This window comes from Lepisma saccharinum, chromosome 1 (assembly GCF_977018435.1).
Source record: "Lepisma saccharinum chromosome 1, izLepSacc3.1, whole genome shotgun sequence".
Lineage (NCBI taxonomy): Eukaryota > Metazoa > Arthropoda > Insecta > Zygentoma > Lepismatidae > Lepisma > Lepisma saccharinum.
Genome location: NC_139229.1, coordinates 75,034,512 through 75,053,503, shown reverse-complemented (window position 1 = coordinate 75,053,503; position 18,992 = coordinate 75,034,512). Strand labels below are relative to the sequence as shown.

Genomic DNA, 18,992 nt, shown 5'->3' with positions numbered 1-18,992 from the left:
GAGGATACAAATGAAAGAAAAAAAAGAGGAAATGAAAGATATAGATAGAGTAAGGGAGAATACTATACAGAGAAAGAAAAATGAAATGGGACAGAAAGAATAAAACGAAAATAGATATAAAGAGAGATAAACATAAGAAGAGATGGAAGCTGAGAAACATTGAAAGATGGAGAGAGATAATGCAAGATAAGGAAAAATAGAATAAGGTAGAAACTGAAATGGGAATGGAGACAGATAGAGAAGGACGAAGAGAAAGGAAAAGGGAGATAATGAAAGATGACGAAAGAAAATGGGATAGAAATATAATAATATGATAAAAATAAAACGAGAAAGACAAAATGACGGGAAAGAAAGATAGGGAGAGAGAGAATAAAATACAGCGAAAGAAAAGAGAGGAGGGATGCAAAATGAGAAAAGTGAGAAATACACCACAATTCAAATAGTCTATCTGAAAATAAGTCGTCAATCCATAAGTTTACCCGAATAAATTTCTCTTGTTCACACGTAGATAAAAGGCAGTGGTAATTTCAGACTCGGTTTCGACTCAAAGAAAATGCTGGACATAATATACACATATACGCCACGCTTTATGGAAACACATATTCTAATGCTTGTTGCTCTTGTATTACAGATCCACGAACGCGCGATTGGTTCATGTGTGGGAGTCCCTTCCCCGCTCTCGCAGTCATCATCATCTACCTGAAGTTTGTCAAAGACTGGGGGCCTCGGTACATGAAAGACAAGAAGCCCTACGACCTCAAGAATGTCCTCGTGGTCTACAACTTTGTACAAGTTCTCTTCAGCTGCTATTTATTTTCAGAGGTAAGTTGTTGGAGAGGTGTAGGCCTTGATTTGATTTTTGTTGTGTAGCATCGCTTTTCTACCACTTTTGGTCAATAGCGTCGATGGGGATGAGTGGTGGTGTGGTGAAATTGATGAACGGACACTCGCAAAGAACACTCCCAGATAGCACATAAGCTTGGTTCAAGCTTGCGATAGCTTCCTTCTAGCTTGTCATGGCAAGCTCGACGTAAGCCTGATGTATGTGATAAGGATGCATTGTTTAAAAAAATAAAACAATAGACACACCCATTTAATATAACAATAGAGATACTTATTAAACATAAACAATAGTGACAAAATGAAATAAAACTGAAATACAGTGGAATGAATTCTAGTGTGAATAAAGCACCAAAGCTTTTATTTGATGCGGCGTACACTAGATGGCAGTGAAACTCAAATGTAAAATAAACATAAGTTTTAATAACATAAATAAGGATAACTTTGATTGTAATTAGTGAAAAAATGTGTTTCATTATCCTTCGAAATATGTATGAATATTAAAGTTGCAACGAAGATCAGAAAATAAAATGTGGTGAATAAAAGTGAAACTCCCATGATAAATATTTTTATCCCAGACTATATAATCAGGAGCTAAGTACTGCAAAGATCCTATTTATGAACATCCGTTCTCTACCGAAACATAAAGCTATATTCCAGGAACTTCTCCTGGAAGAAGACATTCATTTCTTTGCACTGAATGAAACCCGTATTCCCCAACGCCACACCCCTTTACATACCCAGGTATTCCTTGCTACATACACCTGGTCCTACAACGGCGCAACGATTATGTGGTGGAGTAGCCCTAGGGATCAAACCAAAATTTCCCTATAGAACAAATATATTACCACCTCAATTTCCATACCAAGAATATTATATTGCCACACTTTATCTAAAAAGTATAAATGTGACATTGGCTACTGTCTATATACGACCCACTAGCCCTCTACCTACGGACTTCTTTCTTTATATCGCTTCTACATACCGTCACTACTTCATACTAGCTTATATTAATATACATAGTCGAACAAATGCAGAACGAACAGCTTTCCACACTACCATCGATAATAATACTACAGGTATATTTCAAGATTTACCATCTGCAACTCGTCCAGAGAGTAACACAACCCCCGATGTAGTTTTTGTATCACCTTCCTTAGCTGACAAAATTAACATAGAAGTCCTTGCACCGATAGGAAGTGATCATGCACCAATTAAAATAACTCTACCAGTGCACCACTATACTCAACACAAACAGGTTCCTCCAAAGCGGATCTACGATTATAACAGAGCAAATTGGGAAGGTTATCGAGAAGATCTCTCCACTGTCTTTCAAAATCTCACCCCTCCAACGAACTCTGACGAATTAGATAAGGCTGTAGAAAACATCACGTCAGAAGTCAAACAAGCAGCAAGCACACATATACCACAGATAACTGTGAACAGTTTTAAACCTAAACTACCACCTAAATACCTTCATCTAGTGACTGCATCACGTCGTGCCTATCGGGAATACGTACAAACAAGGAACCCTGAATGTCTGCGAGTTCACCGCCAATGGATAAGAACTGTCCATAACTACATAAAGGCACACAAACAGCGTCAGTGGATCGACACTTGCAATCACCTTGATGCTGAAAGCCATCCTAGCAAATTCTGGAAACGATTTCATATGCTTACAGGAAAACATACAAGTACTACGTATCCTCTTCTCTCACAACAACAAGCTCTTACAAATGATTACGAAAAGGCAAATGAATTTGCACAGATTCTCCAAGACACATTTACTCCTCCGCTTCCGCGTGCTCCTAATAGCAGATTAGAATCTCAAATAACAAGGAAGGTACATCCTGAAAATAGACAACTGCAACCCAGTTCTCATCATGCTATCAACGCAAATCACCCTCTTACTACTTTAATTACCACAGATGATATAACAAACGCAGTCCGCAACAAAAGAAACACTGCCCCAGGGTTTGATTCCATCACATATGTTTTGATAAAGAAAGCTCCACTAGCAATGTTGTCATTTCTCGCCTTGATATACAACTTAATCCTTCGCACTGGATATTACCCTGTCGAATGGAAAGTGTCGAAGGTACTCATGTTTCCGAAACCTGATAAAGATCGTACAGATCCAAAATGCTATAGACCTATACAACTAACATCAACACTCAGCAAAATCCTTGAAAAAATTTTAGTCCGCCGATTACACTCTCACTTATTGTCAAATAATTTTCTCCCGATACACCAAGCCGGATTTAGGCCACACTTTAGCGTCTTGGATAACCTACTAAGACTCTCAAATCGAATCTACAACCAGTACAATACATCTAAACCCTCTTGTTTAATACTATTCGATCTTGAAAAGGCATTCGATAAAGTGTGGCACACCGGCCTCATATATAAACTACATAAGTTTCGCCTTCCTTTCTGTTACATTCGATTAATTTTAAACTTTCTTACCAACCGAATGGCATATGTAACAATAAATAACAATCTGTCTCACCCTATCTTCTTGAACGCCGGAGTACCGCAAGGATCGGTATTATACCCATTGCTCTACTTACTTTATGTCGCAGATATGCCAACATTCTCTCAGGTGTCAACATACCAATACGCTGATGATACAGCTCTACTGGCTTGTGGTTCTACAATTCAAGCAATAAATCGCATTATGCAACCAGCTATTAATGTATTTCAACGATGGTGCGACACTTGGAGACTCACCATCAATAGCGCAAAAACTCAAGCCATAATATTTCTTCCTACCGGATGTCGCTCACGGATACAAAGAAACCCAAGTATGTTAGATCTTAAGATCCGTGGCACACGCATAATTCCTACCAACAGCGTTAAATATCTTGGTGTCATATTTGACACAAAACTAACATGGACACAACACCTGCAGAACATCAAAAAGAAAGCCAAAAATAGACTACAGCTGATGAAGAGACTTGTCGGCACGAATTGGGGACTTCGAGCAAACATCCTCCTAAATACCTATCTGGCCTTTCTTCGGCCCGTACTTACGTATGGACATACAGCATGGCTCTCAGCAGAGGACTCGTTCTATGAACGACTACAAATCATAGAGAGACATGCATCTCGACTGGCATACAGAATCAAACTACCAAGTCCAACTCGACTCTTATACACACGAATAAGTTTTCCACATATAACACTTCACCTAGAGGCATTGCGAAAAGAATATATAAATAACAGGATGAACAAAGAACACCCACCGTTGGTTCACACAATCCGTGAAGATGCAATACACGACTGCTACCCGTACAGATTGTATACTCCATTACAACATCTTTTAACTCTGTATACTCGGACCATCGGGCCCAGACATCCTGATTATGAACTATACACCATTCATCATCCACCACAATTACGACCACATTTATACCCTTCATATTGCAACTAATAATCAAACTACAAGAAAGGGTACTTATTTACTAACATAAGAATGAAAGTAGGGTGTTATATAATATAGCAATGAAAATCCAAGGTCATTTCAAGACTAGGTTAGTGTTCATTTCATAATCCCAAAAATAGAAAAAGTGCACTTAGCCTATCTATTATTATTATTATATATTTAAAAGTATCTAGCACGTACCGAAGAGAGGGACATAACCCTCTAAACGGATGAACAAAAAAAAAAAAACTGCAAAGAAAAATTTATTACCAGTGTATAGATACAGATCGATTAGTTCATCGAACCCTTCAGCCTAACTATTGCCTATTTTGGGGGAGCACGAAAAGTTTTTATAAGCTGCAAAGATAAACTGTGACGTTACAAACATGGGTGTTTGTAGTTTTGCTGTTATGCATATATGTGTATACAATGTACATTACAGCCATGTTTATATAAATATAAATTTAGCTTAAAGATACACATTATGGCTTACTTCGAGCATTGCGTTCTGTAAGCTTACAGCTAGTTATGAAAAGCTTGATGCAAGCATGCCTTGGCAAGCTTGCTGCAACTTCCAATTGTGGTAACTAGATTGCTTAATGCAAATTGCATCCAGCTAATAGCTTGCAATGGCAAGCTTGCAGCAAGCTGTCTGTGTTATCTGGGCTCGTGTCCAGTGCTGTGCTAGCCACTCTGCCACGAAGATCGGCAATAGGCGTAGACATGAACCACGTCTCACTTTTCCAGTGTGTATCTGATTAAGTTATTGGATTACTCCCAGCGATGAGTACGAATGATGAATTGTTGGGATAATCACGAAGGAACCTCAGAATCTCAGTGTTCTAATCTGGGATATCTGACTTTCGTTGCACGCTAACCCCTACGCCATTAAGGTTGGTTTGGCTTCCCCGATGGTATTGTGGTAACGTCATTGCCTTGTAATCAATGGACCCTACTTTGAACTGCACGTCCGGCCTCGATTAGACTATCCGTGCATAAAGTGGACTTAAAAGAAGAAATCAAACTCAAAACCCTGAAACTGAGGTCGGTTGGACAGACATACTTATCTATCAGATGTGATGCTGTGGCTTATCTGTCGAGATGCAAGATTTTCACATCTGACCTCCGTTAGCATCTACAATGTCAGAGGAACCGGGTTCGAATCCCGGCCTTGACATGGGTATACTTTGTGAATTTCCCCCCATCAATTGCATCATATCATTACTCAATCACATCGTCGCGCTCAGCCGAAAGTGGCAGAATAGCGACGTAAAATAATCTAATTCTATCAATCAAGAAGTTTTTCAACTTTTTCATCCAGAGGAAACAGTCTGTATAACTATACTATTATTATTATTGTTTTTTACTGTTTCTACAGGAAGATGCACTCTCGGTGCAAGAGAGCAGGTTGAATGCTGGACTGAAGGTCTCACCACTGAAGGTTACTGTTAGTGTCTTGGCCTTAGGTGGGTGTTCATTCGTGTATGTCTCTTCATGAATGCCATCTAATCGTCATTCATCCTCATCGTCGCGATTAGGGGAAGTAGCAGAAAGATACGTTTAAAGTTTTTAAAGCGTAAGTTCACTTTATGCGCAGATAGGCTAATTGGGACTAGACCGACAGTTAAAATTGGGATCCTAACCACTAAGTGCCTTCACCGGGTACGGAATCCGGAACTCCTTGATTACAAGGCTAAGACATTACCACGAAGGCATCAGGTGGGGTGGGGGCGATATGTTTAAACATAAGCAAGCAGTGGATAGCAAGTTCGTATTGAAGATTTCGAAACTAGCAAAATACGTCCACTCGGTAACAAATTGGGGAGAAAAAGTTTCTTAGTCACAAATGCGTATCAACTCTCACCGACCATGCAGGTTTCGAAACAGCTGATGTAATTACGTACCTACTGACCTGCTGTGGCTCAAAGGCACCGGCAGGGCTGCTCATGCGGCCGTATTCGTAAGTTGTAATCTTCTTTGTCCCGTCCTGCGTCGAAGTGTACACAAGGTCTTCTCTTCGTTCAATCAATCACCTTCCTCTCCAAACACCTCGTGGAATAGCGCTTGCACGTGAAGCCACACGTTAACTTATTCGATAGCCTAGTGATTAAGGCAACGACCCGTGTTTCCCAAACCGACCCTTTCAAGGGTCAAGGTCTGCCAGGTTAATTTTCGTTATGTAACTCGTGGACAGTGCATCAATGTACATCAGAAGCTTTTCTCGGCTTTCTAAACCTTGGTCCTACAAAAGGGAGCACTGTTCGTTTTTTCTTTGTGTAGCTACGTCAGAATTGTATACGATGGGTACCAAGATGGCCTTGGAAATATCCAGACTAGAACAAAAACAGACACTTCTATATTTGTTTAGACGATACCGAGACAGATCTCTGCAAAATCTAGACGAGAAGGAAACTTTCTGTCCTAGACTCTAGTCTCGCTTGTTCGTTTAAGTTCACTTTATGCACAGGAAGGCTAATCGGGACTAGACCTAAAGTGGGATCCGAACCACTATGTGCTTCCACCGGGTATCGAATCCAGGACCCATTGAGTCCAGGCGCCAGAACCTCACTGGTCTGCACTCCTGGGTGTACTACGTGGAAGGGAGGTTGGCATTTGGGTTTCCTCACAAAAGGGTCACTCACCCTAATAATTACAGTAGTATATCTAGCAGCGAAGTCGGATGTTCAGTGGTAAGTTCCATCAATTGGTCAACACAGCCGCGAATAATATGTAGAGTTAAACCGTACAGTTAAAAGCCGACCTCTGTGGAGGAGGGGTTAGCACAGCGCGTTACGACACATTGGCATTGGTACTAACTTTATATTACTATTTGCGTACTTCATTCACGGGAATATTAATAAATTATAAAACTAATATGTGAATTGTTACTAATAAATCATTAAATTTAAAAGACCAAATTATATCAGTAATAACAATTTTTATATCAATTTTTGGAATTCTTTTAGTCCAACCAATTACTATATCTTTATAAGGTCTTAAGTTAATTTCAAATTAATGACCTTCAAAGTCCTAATCAAAAAATATTATTTTAGGCCTTAATACACATCATAGTATTACCTTGAAATTGCAGTCCAAAATTATATATTAACTATAAAGCCAGAATTAATGAGAGAGTTAAAATAACTCGTAAATAAATTTACAGTTTACCACCTATTATACACTCAGTCATCTCATTCTTGCAACTTCAATCGTCTTCAGGGTTGCGTTAGGAATGTGAAATACCAATGAAGACTTCCAGTATTCGTTGGAAGGGTGTGGGTGTTAGAACTAACAATGAATACTGAATAAACGCGAGTTATGGCTGTCGTCTCTTTCTTTTATGTGTAGCCTCACACATTGCCTCGTATTGAATGGCACAGTTACCAAGTACTTATGGAATTGCTCCAGTGAAACGTCAGAGTTACGAAATTTTCAAGGTCTCACAAAGCTAAGTGTTAGCAGACGCCGTTCTTGACTTTGCCATCGCGGTTCTTCGTCTATAACGGTTTCTTTTACTGTTTCCACTTACGTAGATTATCAGTTTCGTAACCGTTAGGTGCAAGATTCAATATTAGCTATCTTCAAAGATAAAGTTGAGAAATGCAACAAGGATGGAGTCTTTAAAGCTATTTCAGGTTACTATTAGAAATGTATATGGTAGAGGAATGTGTCTGCGCTACACTTAACTTTTCCAATATTGGCGTCTGTTGTCAATCTTACCCAACCACACACATACTCTCCGTAATCTATAGATTATACGAGATTATACCAATCATAATAAACGGCCATGAAATAAACGTCTCCAGGTTCGAATCATGTCAAAGTCACGCATGATGTTTTTTTTCGTTCCTTAATCCATTCACCATCAATCCATATCTCTGCGTTTTCATTGCTTCAAAATAATAATCAACAAAATTATTTTGGGAAGGCTTTTGGCATAGTGAAGTATTCGAGGGTATCGGAACAGACCGAAATAATGAACAATGTAGATATTGTAGAATAACACTATCACTATCCATCATCCTTGAGATTGAATTGGTGAGGCTTTTTGTTGTTGTTCGTTTTCTTTCGCCGAAATTCTCGCAGTTATTTTCCTGCTTGCTGCATATTTTCCTTATTCTCTTCTTCCTTTCCCAGTCTTTCGTATTTACGAAATGCGATTGTTCATGTCGTCCTACAAAAGTTTTCACACTTGCATGTTTCTCATGTAACATCCTTGTTTGATGTACTACAACCTCAGCCTATCAATGTGATTTTTCCTTGTGTTCTTTCAATTACTGCTTTCATCACTCCTTCCTTCCTCAGTATATTAACGTCCTGCATATTGCCTGGCTTACACCTTGCATTCAGTCCACTTTATGCACAGATCTAATAACCGGGATTGGATCTAAGGTTTAAAGTGGGACCCGAACCACTATCTGCCTCCACCCAGTCTCGGTTGATTAAGTTTCCACCATGCCATCGTTACTAAATTAATCCATTTCCACAGACTTCGCAGTCTTCATTTAGGGTGTAAGGGATGACCCTTTCTAAAGCTACCTAAATGTCAGTCTTTCTACCACTTTCCAGACTAACGAGGCTGAGGCGTCTAGACTCGCAGTCAGTATGCTCCACTGTGAGACCTGTGTTGTGATTGTTCTCTCATCATCTATTATCCTCATCTTTGCCATTAGCCAAAAGTGGCAGAAGAGCAAAGAGAAATAAAGCAACTAAATCAGTCTTCATTTACCACTCTGTCTACCCATTGGATCTTCAGCGTTCTCCCAAAAACACCGCATTTTGCTGGCTTCCATTGGCTTATTTGACTTCACTTTTCTGCCATTTTTGGCCAATCGCAAAAATAGACTGAGTGCTGTACTGATGAAATTGATGAAAGGGCATTTGCAAATAATACCCAAGCTCAAGCCTGGATTCGAACCCTAGACCTTTGGTGTCGTAGCGAGCTGTGACAACCACTCCGAAACGAAGTTGGCTTGATGGCGTGGTGTGAGCAACTCAACACTAGGTCTGTAAAAAGACCCACGCAGGCGCGGATACTGAGAAATCAACTCCTTTTGATAACGAAAATTTGGCGAAATTATACCCGCGTTCTGCAATCACGAACCCCTGCCTAGGAAGTTATGAAGACAAAATCTTTCTTAGGTTACAATATAATGTGTAGTTTATACATAAGTTAGCTTTGACAAATTATGTAAAAGGTTCTGATACATCTTTCTGAGTTAACAAATATTTGTACATGTGATATGTAATTTTTTTTAAACATTCCTCAGTTTCATACATAAAGGTTAGTACATCAACATCTTTCTAATTTTTGATTGGCGTTCATTCATTTACGTCATAATTTTATGTATATTGGCACAATCAAATACACTCCTTTGGTCATAACAAATATTTTAGTTTTCAACTTTTAAACTTTGCCCCTTATAAATTTTTCATTCTTTCTTTGAACTTGAGTTATCAATTTTATCAAATATAGCAAGGGCGTAACACTGTCTTTCTCCCATACGCCCTCAATGTGTGTATGCAGGCTTTTTTCACTCATACTATGCAGCGTTCTGAACATTAATGGAGTCTTTCGGTGAGAAATAACGCAAAAGCGAAATACAGACACCGAAGCCAATATCACAGAAAGCTCATAGCAATAAAAAGATAATCGTGGGCGCTGACAGGCGGTGAAAACTGGAGGGAAATCAGTCAAATTGTCTGCTTGCCGAGTTTCATGAGAAGGAATAGTTGCGTAACTTGATTAATGACAGGCTTGGAGGAACGGCAATGCACAGAGAACGTCCCAGTGCTCAGGGCTCCTGCTGTCGTTGTCCCCGGCGCTCCTCATCTTCTCTGTGCATCGCCTCCGAGAAATTCCTCTCCAGGATGACTAGGTCGCGGCCCGCATGTGCCTGGAGGCGCACTTGTCGCAAATGAGTAGTTCGATGATCGGAAAATTACTTTCTAAAAGTAACTGAGTTAAAGTTACGGTTACCTGGTTCAAAATGTAAGTCGAGTTACAGTTATTCATTTTAAAAAGTACTCAGCCCCGTAGCTAGATATTTTGACGCCCTAGGCAGAATTATGGTTTGTCCCCCCCCCTTTCACACTACCAAGAACCTTCTCTTCCTCCCCTTACGTCTGCCGAGTGTAAATTTCTCCCTTGCATATTCTTTGTTGTCTTTTTTTTACTTTGAATGACGCCCTTAGGTTTAGCCCCCCCCCCAACCCCTCCTAGCCTACCCCTCACTAAGGGCCTGCGGTTACTGATACAAACTTGAAAACACAAAGCGTCCGCTATTTTCAGTGCCATTTATCGAGCACATGATTAACTAACTGCCTTCCATTGGCACATAAAAATAACTCTCTTCAAACCCTCCGGCTTAGGTCAGTCTTGTAGAATTGAATTTTGAGCAATAAAGCGTGAATGTTCTAAATTTATTGTGAAAGGAACCCTAGCTTCATTACCGTTATCAATTCCACGAAAATCACAAACTTTTGTCATCTGTACTTAAGAATTCGAGTTCGAACATAATAATACTATAAATGCTATTCACCTCACCTTTTCTTTTCTCTGGGCGCCTCTAGAACCAGTGATGATATTAGCGTTACACTTAATAGCTGGTGAGTATGCTGTTATGTAACCCATTGAATATAAATGTTCATAACTGCAACCTATGGAATTACCTCCTTTCCCTTCACTTTTTCAACAACTAGGCGAAATATATCTAAGTAATAAACAAACGTTCAATAACCTTCCTGGGGTCTACAGAAAAAAAAACTGAAGTATTTTTAACCAGTGAAATTTTTCTATCCAGAAGGCAAAAATGTCCCTTTTCTTTAGAATAATTGATTTAATTATAGCAGCACATACGGAAAATATAAGATAGTTATTAATTAACACAAAAATTTAGTAGCTGAAAATTCTAATCATAATACACCTCCAGATGCAAATAATTATCACTGTAGCATTTCAAATACTTCTACTGGATTTTCTGTTACATGGTACCTAGGAGAAAAAACACTAGTCTGTCTTGACATGTAGGGCACACGCAACTGCTATGCGAATATGTAGGTCCAAAGTTGTTCTTCCAGAAAACATCAATGGAAGTTACATGGAAATTAATATCTAATGAGATTTTCTTTTTAGAAAAGCACTGAAGGGGAAGGAATTGAAAGAAACTGTCTTTGCTTGCGAGGTATCAACGTCTTTTCCCCCTATATTTCGCATTTTAAAAGATAATTTCCCTTTTTTCCTACATGCGATATTGCTTAAAAATTTCGCTTTAAGGAGGGAAATTCCCTTCATTTACCATCACCATCTCCAACACGTATTTCATGCGCATGTACCAATTTCTTTCGTTTTTTTAAAGTTATTCTGAAAAATCAGGTAAGGAATATATGTATTGATTGATTGATTTGGTGTTTTAAGTCCACTTTATGTATTGTAAGGCTAATCGGGACTGGACCTACAGTTTAAAGTGGGATCCGAACCACTATGTGCCTCCACCAGGTATTGAAACTGGACCGCTTGATTACAGGCGACGACGCTACCACTGCGCCATCGGGGAGGTCCTGGAATATATGTATGTAGGAGTATATCATTAGAAGTAATCAATGTGTCTACGAGAGACAGAACCAAAGACAGATGCGTGAAAGCGAAGAAAATCGACGAAAAGAGAATTGAAGAGACCATGCACACGGGGGGAGAGAAAGGAACAAGAGAGACATTCCTCCCTCCAATGTTGATAGCCTTCCACTCCCCACTGCTTTTGCAATTAATTAAGTTAATGATTTTAGTGTCAGTTTCTGTTTGAATAATCCTGTTCTAAATGTCCGTATCCGTATGCTTCAAAAGATGTGACTAGAATTATCCACTCCCACCCCAACATATATGCAATATATTTACATACAGTGGCGTAGCAATGTATCGTGAGGCCCTGGGCGAGATTAGAATGCGTTGGCCCTTTCGTTCTTTATATTTGAAAGCTCAATGTGATTCGATAGAAAATCGTCAGGAATACGTCAGCAGATTATCATATTTAAATAATAATAATAAATTATTTATTGTTTTATAATTGAATCCACCCTGTAAATGTATTTTTTCAGCTTCCCGAAAGCTGAAATCTGAAGCTGTAGGTAGGAAGGAAAAACTGCTAATATCGTATTATCCATGTCCTCCTTGGGTTGAAAACAACGCAAGCATTTAAATGTCTCACACGGCTGCGTGGCAGTTGGAGGTGCCTTATTGTTAATATATTAAAATTGGGAAGTGCAAGATCAAGAGAAATAAGAAAAAACAAGACAAAGTGATTTTTATTCGAGAAAAGAGTAAATGGGTAAAAATGTAAGAGAAATACGACGATAATTTTTACTTTTTTCGGGTCTCCTTAGGCTTAGGGGTCGCCTGCCTGTATGTTACGCTCCTGATTTAATGTATTCATTCAAATTATAACGCTTACCTAGAATTTAAAGCCACGTAGAAACAGAACGTTGTAATTTTATTGGTCACAAAAATGAGTTTTTCCATATTTTTGTCTACTTTCTATTTATTTTTCGTATCAACCCCATGGGATGCGAGGCCCCGGGCGGTCGCCCATTTCGCCCAACCCTTGCTACGCCACTGTTTACATATATGTAAAAACCTTTCGATATTTGACCTCTATTACTTGCCTTGATCATCGAAACTCAATGACCATATCAGTGTTATCTTTATGTAATTTGCAGGGCGTGATAATCGTGGGAAATTTTGCAAATTGCGTAAACAGTACTTTGTCCATTTGTAGCAATTAATTTCGCTTGCAAAAATTGTTGTTTTGCAACTTAATATCGGCAATTCGTAATTATGTAATTCTTCCGCCCAACTTTTACGGAGTTCCAATGGAAAAAGCAAGAATAACCAGGAATAAAAGGTGCAGGAATTGTCCACAAATTGTCGGGTATCTTTCCGGCTGTTTTTTTTTCTTTCATTGACATCCTGTACTTTCGATTGCTACATGTCTTTTCTGCGAGGGCGTAATGTAGAGTAATGTTACATTACTGGTAAGATTAGTTTCGCGTGCTGCAGTGGTAATTTCACTTCGGAACTTTTCTTACTCATTGTTATATCATTTTGTTGCCTTCTAACCATTGTTGCTACCATTCTGTACTATATATGCTATATCGTAATATCCTGATTCTACGGGCAATTATCAAAAATATTGCTTTCCTACTTCATGACCTGTTAAGACTTCTTTTTTTAAAGTGACATTTTATGTTTGTCGTATCGTTCTTTATGATTTACCTTTTTCGCAATAGGCTTCTGTTTCTTTTGTCGGTTTATTATCTTCCTTGCGCTTGTCTCCTTTAATTATCCTAATTCTACATTGAACACTACAAGAAATTGCAGTTAAATTTACAATATTCTACCGTTAACATTTAACGGTCAACAAAAACGGGACTCAATCGTTTTTTATTTAAATTTTAATATAGCTAGATTGTGATTATAAATTAAAGTGTGCGCCATAAATATATTTTTAAAAACTGAATCATGAAAATTACATGGTTAATTGTGTAATGATTAATAGTTTAAACGGTGGTTGAATAACAGTCAACTTTTTCCAGTGTAAATGTGACTGTGTAAATTGGGATGCATTAGTATTACCAATCCATCACTATTTTCAATCACTTTTCTCTTTCATTGTACTTGTTTTTCAGAAATGAAATTTTATTTGTGTTACGGAGAGGTTTGTCTCATGCTTAATGAAGTTTTATTTAATTTTTGGAACCTCACATTGTGAAAAACAAAGTGAATGAACTTCGTGATGGACAATTTACATGGTAATACTTATACATCCCACTGTACAGAGCTATATGTAAGTGAGATAGTATTTAAAAAGTTTTCAGTTAGTTGTTTTTATTGTGGGTTGTTTGTTTCAGATATTGTTACAAGTTCAACAAAATAATTCGACTATTCCACTTACCATCTTTACCAGCTTGCTATTACCAAGCTGTTGAAACTTCTAGACAAATCGTCGTACGACAACCAGAGGAATGTAACTCCAAAAATGCAGTTTTCAGTTTTGTTTAAATAAACTCCTCTGAAGATATATATATATTTGGAGTCAGAGCGGCACATCTGCACTTCTAATCCTTAGCAGTAAGGTGGAGTCACATATCTCCAATTAACTGACTCTTTTTAAGAGTCATGCATATTCCTAGGAATACAGTATTTCCCCTCCCCTGTAAATTTGATAAATTGGAGTTACGTTATCCTTCTTCTTACACGATGATCTTCGTATGATACGTATGGTCTTCCAAAATCTGCAAATCATTTTTTTAGCTAACGTAAAGATTTGTCGAATTTTGATTTATTTGGTATTAAACTTGATGCGAGACAATTGCATCATACTGTACGACTTCATGTGATAAAACTTGTAGTCTGAACAATAATGCTAGTGTGTTGAGTGATTCTGTCTATTTACAATGATTCAGCTGAAGTGTGCTGTTTTTAATATTTAAAGATACTTAAATCTAAGCAAGTGTCATAATATTGTTTTAAACCTGTCACGATGTACGCCGTATAGTACAATGACTTCTTTTCTTTCTCCAGGCATTGCAATCTGGCTGGTGGGATTACTACAGCTTCAGGTGTCAACCCATCGATTACTCTAATAACCCCCTTGCAATGAGGGTAAGTGCGATTTTTCATTCCGCAATGCAATTTAAATGTTTGTTATTCTCATTAATTGAACTATAGTTGACATTCTATACTTCATTGAAACAGGGTTACATTATTTACTGAGACTTATGTGAAATCACAATCATACAATATAAATCATTCTATTGAACTTCTTTCGCCAAGAATTTTAACTGAAACCTTTAATTTCTTTAGCCCTTCTCAATATAAGTTTATACCATTTATTCAGTGAGACAGGTAGGGACAAGAATGTTTGTTCACTTTCATCCAGCTTGCCCACAGACACCTACCTACTTAAACATCAGACTGAAAAAGGCCTATTTATTCATTAAAATCCCACGACTACTGTAATATTTAGTTAAATTTTCTCTACTTTCTTGTAATATGCCATTTTCGCCAGGTTTTGATTTATTCTGAATGCTTATCCTTTCAATCTTTAGATTAACTAGGATAGATACTAGGATGTACAGTGTCTCTCAAAAGTTGTAGGACAACGACGTTTTAAACTAGGCAACCCAATTTACACAAGGCGTTGGTGGATTGCGTGTAGAGTTAGGCTCAATTTCAGGGTTGCCACATGCACAATAGATATTTATAAAATACGCGAAAGGAAAAAAAGAAAGAAATATTGTAGAAAATTATTAAAATATCACTATTATATCGCAAGTGACAAAATTATTTCTGAAAGAAAAAAAATAGGTTTTCTAGTATTTCATCGCTGATGAGTCTACAGAAAGGAAAAGAGATGAGAGAAAACGAAAGGTGACAAAGGAGAGGAAAAAGAGAAAGCGAAAACAGAAGAGGAAAAGTAGAGGAGAAAAGAAAGAGAGGATAGACGAGGAGAGGAGATGTAGTGAAGAGCATGGAGAAAGATTGTAAAAGAGATGAGGAAAATGGAGCAAAGAAGAGAGAAGAGGAGAAAAGGAGACGAGAAGAGGGGAGTGGAGAGTAAAGTAAAGGTGAGAAAAATAGAAGAACGAAAAGAAGAGGAGAAGAGTGCAGTGGAGTCGGAAATCTAAGACAGGAGAGCAGATACGAGGAGTGGAGATGAGTGGGATGGAGATAAGATGCGAGAAAAGAAGGGAAGGCGATATGAGATAAAAGCAGAGCGAGCAAAAGGAGGGGAGAGGAGGAGGAGAAGAGAAGAACAGAATAATTGAAGAGAAGAGGTAGTTGCAGAAAATATCGTCTCAGCGTCAAGAATTGATGCATTGGTCAAATTATCGACATGAAACATTCAATAACATTTTGAAATGTATTGGAGAATGTATTAGATCGGTTCGAAATGCCTTTTGGCTGAGTTTAGAGCAAGGTAAAATCTTCCATGTAAGATCTTTGATTTTACCTGCGATTATACCACTAAAAACATGAATGTAATTTTAATATTTATAAGAATCATCCAATGTTTGTGCACTTCTCGGTTCGTTGAAATGGAGATTTTCCCCTCCTCCCATCGTTAATTCCAAACTGAATCATCACGTTTCACACGGCGTGGACAATGAACACAATGGGATAGGTTCAAAACTTACGAAAATTTTCTGTCACCGGAAGGGTTTGAACCTACGACCATCAGATTGACAGTCCTGAACGGTAAACACTACCTAACAAGCTCTCGCTCCTGAATGTAAGTAGAAGGACCTCACCAATGTGAAATGTAGATGCAAGTCTCCTCCTACATGTAATGTGCAAAGAATACTTGTTTGTAACAAAGAAAACGAAGGTAGTACGACTCGGCAAAAACATTTAATGGAGAATTGCACATGATGAAAACTTTCCATTCGATATTTGCGGAGGTATCCTTGCATTGAACTCGAGTGGGAAAAGGGGTAAAATTAGTATGTCCTGAATTGCCACAAATATTAATATTTCATTAATATTTGTCAATGTTTTTGAAGCAGTACACAATTATCGTTAGAGTATCATAATTCACGATCTTATACATGAAACTATCCCTTTGACTGTGTGTCAATTCATTTGTTTGTTTATTTTTTTATAAATTCCATGTGCAGAACAAGGTAGCCACTATACATTGCTATTAATTAATGTTACCATGCTCTCCACAACTAGTATGGAGGATCGAACCTGGGACCGCTAGCAGCCCAATCGAGAAATCTAACCACTACACCATGCCCTTACCTTCGATTGATACAATACTTTTTAAGTATTCTGTCCCTCCAATATTGTAAATGTCGTTGGGTACATGTAGTTGAACTTTTATTTTAATTTTGAATTGCTTTCTTGTAGTATAGCAGATATATATTTTCGAAGTGATGAAGAAAAACGAGAATATTTGTAGTTGCGAAAATGCGAGTTATTTCGTCTAACTTATTATTGTGATTAGACATTATTAATGGAAAATATCTAGAGGCTTGAACATTGCAGGACGATATTATTTTCCTGTGATACTGCAACAGACAAAATGCTTGTTTACTGACACAAGTGTCGTGTTCAGAACAGTCTTATGAAATGTAGTTGCTGTTGCGTAAGGAAACACGAAATAATTACACCGTTTGCGAACTACCAAATCTGCGCAACGTTAGACGTAAACAGGCGGAAAATGTTATTCATGAAATCACTTCACATTTGACAGTATTAGTCAAGAGAGTCTCGTTTGACACTGTGTTAAGGTGCTGGAGTAAATACTTCTTGTTTTTCTTCCTCGAAGAACAACAATTTTTTAAGTAGAGTAACTGTCGTTCTACTCTTTCTTATTTCTTTTAAATTCTTCCACATTCTTTTAATTAGATTAAAAATAAATAATAATATTGCTTGCATTTCTGTCATTGACGTAGATCAGGCCCATACGTGGGATTTCTTTGAGGGAGGGGCCATACCCAAATATATATATATATATATATATATATATATATATATATTAGTGTTGCCCACGGGACGAGACAGCATTTCCACGAGACTCCACGAGACTAGACAGGCCAAAATCTCGTCTCGTGGGCAACACTAATATATATATATATATATATATATATATATATATATATATATATATATATATATATAAGAGAGGATTATTATTATTATTATTATTATATAAAAGAGAGAGAGAGAGAGACAGACAGACAGATATTACAAAATAGTTCAAATAATGCGAACGCCATTGAAAAGTCATGATAATTCTATGTTGTGAAATTAATATATTTATAAATTAAATGTTGCGTACTAGGAAATATTATTACAATAAAGAACATGTCTAATTATGAGTTAAGAAAAAACAATAACAAAGAGAGATTCTCGCATCACGATTGCAGTTCGAAAAAGTCAGGATAGTAATTGAAAGTAACGCACTGTCCTGACTAAATCGCTGAATCGGACGTCTGGTAGCCTTGCATCAATGATTATAAAACTAAAACTACCCAATATTGCAGCCTGAAGACTTTTGCGCAAGAAAGAGATTCATTTATGTAAGAACAAAATTGAAATTTTTACACATTTCTAAAATCGACAATGTTATTTTCGTAATTATTGATAGGTTCACATTTAAATATTTTTTCAGAGTTCGAAAGGGCATGTCCTCCATGCCCCACACCCTGGGTACTGGCCTGACGTAGACAGTGGGAGAGAAATTTTGGAGAATCTTTCTATTAAATTTATTATTTACATCCACCTTTTATTCTCAGAAAGGTTTATTGACAATCGTGAACTTTTCGTTTAATAGATAATATTTGGTTTTAAACGACGGGAGAATATTGGTCAAATTTCCTTTCTTGCTCTTTTGAGAGAATATATACTTCTACAATAGCAATCGCGTTCGGAAACGGTGAAAAGAAATGACTTCGTTTTCAAAGGCAGACAAGCTTAGTAGCGTAGCTTGCTCGCGTTCCAAGTGACTCACTCACGCTATTCAAGGCCGCTTCTTATCGCAAAACACTGTGCGTCGATGCACAATGTCTGCACCCAGAAAGTTACAAGTGACCAGAGTCGAATTTTAAAGAGAATCGGAAGAATGATAGATTTAATCAGAAACGGCTAGGTGGGCACTAGCTCAACATGCAATAGTTTAAGTAACCATTATAAAATTACAAACAAAGTATATTCACAAGCTTAGAT

General features: G+C 37.7%; 1 protein-coding gene across 1 annotated transcript in view; it reads left to right on the top strand.

Moving 5' to 3' along the window:
* The first annotated feature begins 636 nt into the window (after positions 1-636).
* The window catches only part of LOC145996683 (very long chain fatty acid elongase AAEL008004-like), a 37,089-nt gene continuing 18,733 nt past the window's right edge, over positions 637-18,992 (top strand). Inside the window, exons 1-2 of the mRNA XM_083133208.1 lie at positions 637-822; positions 14,841-14,921. Coding sequence (XP_082989334.1) covers positions 655-822; positions 14,841-14,921 — 249 coding nt within the window. The 5' untranslated portion in view covers positions 637-654. The remainder of the gene's footprint in view (positions 823-14,840; positions 14,922-18,992) is intronic.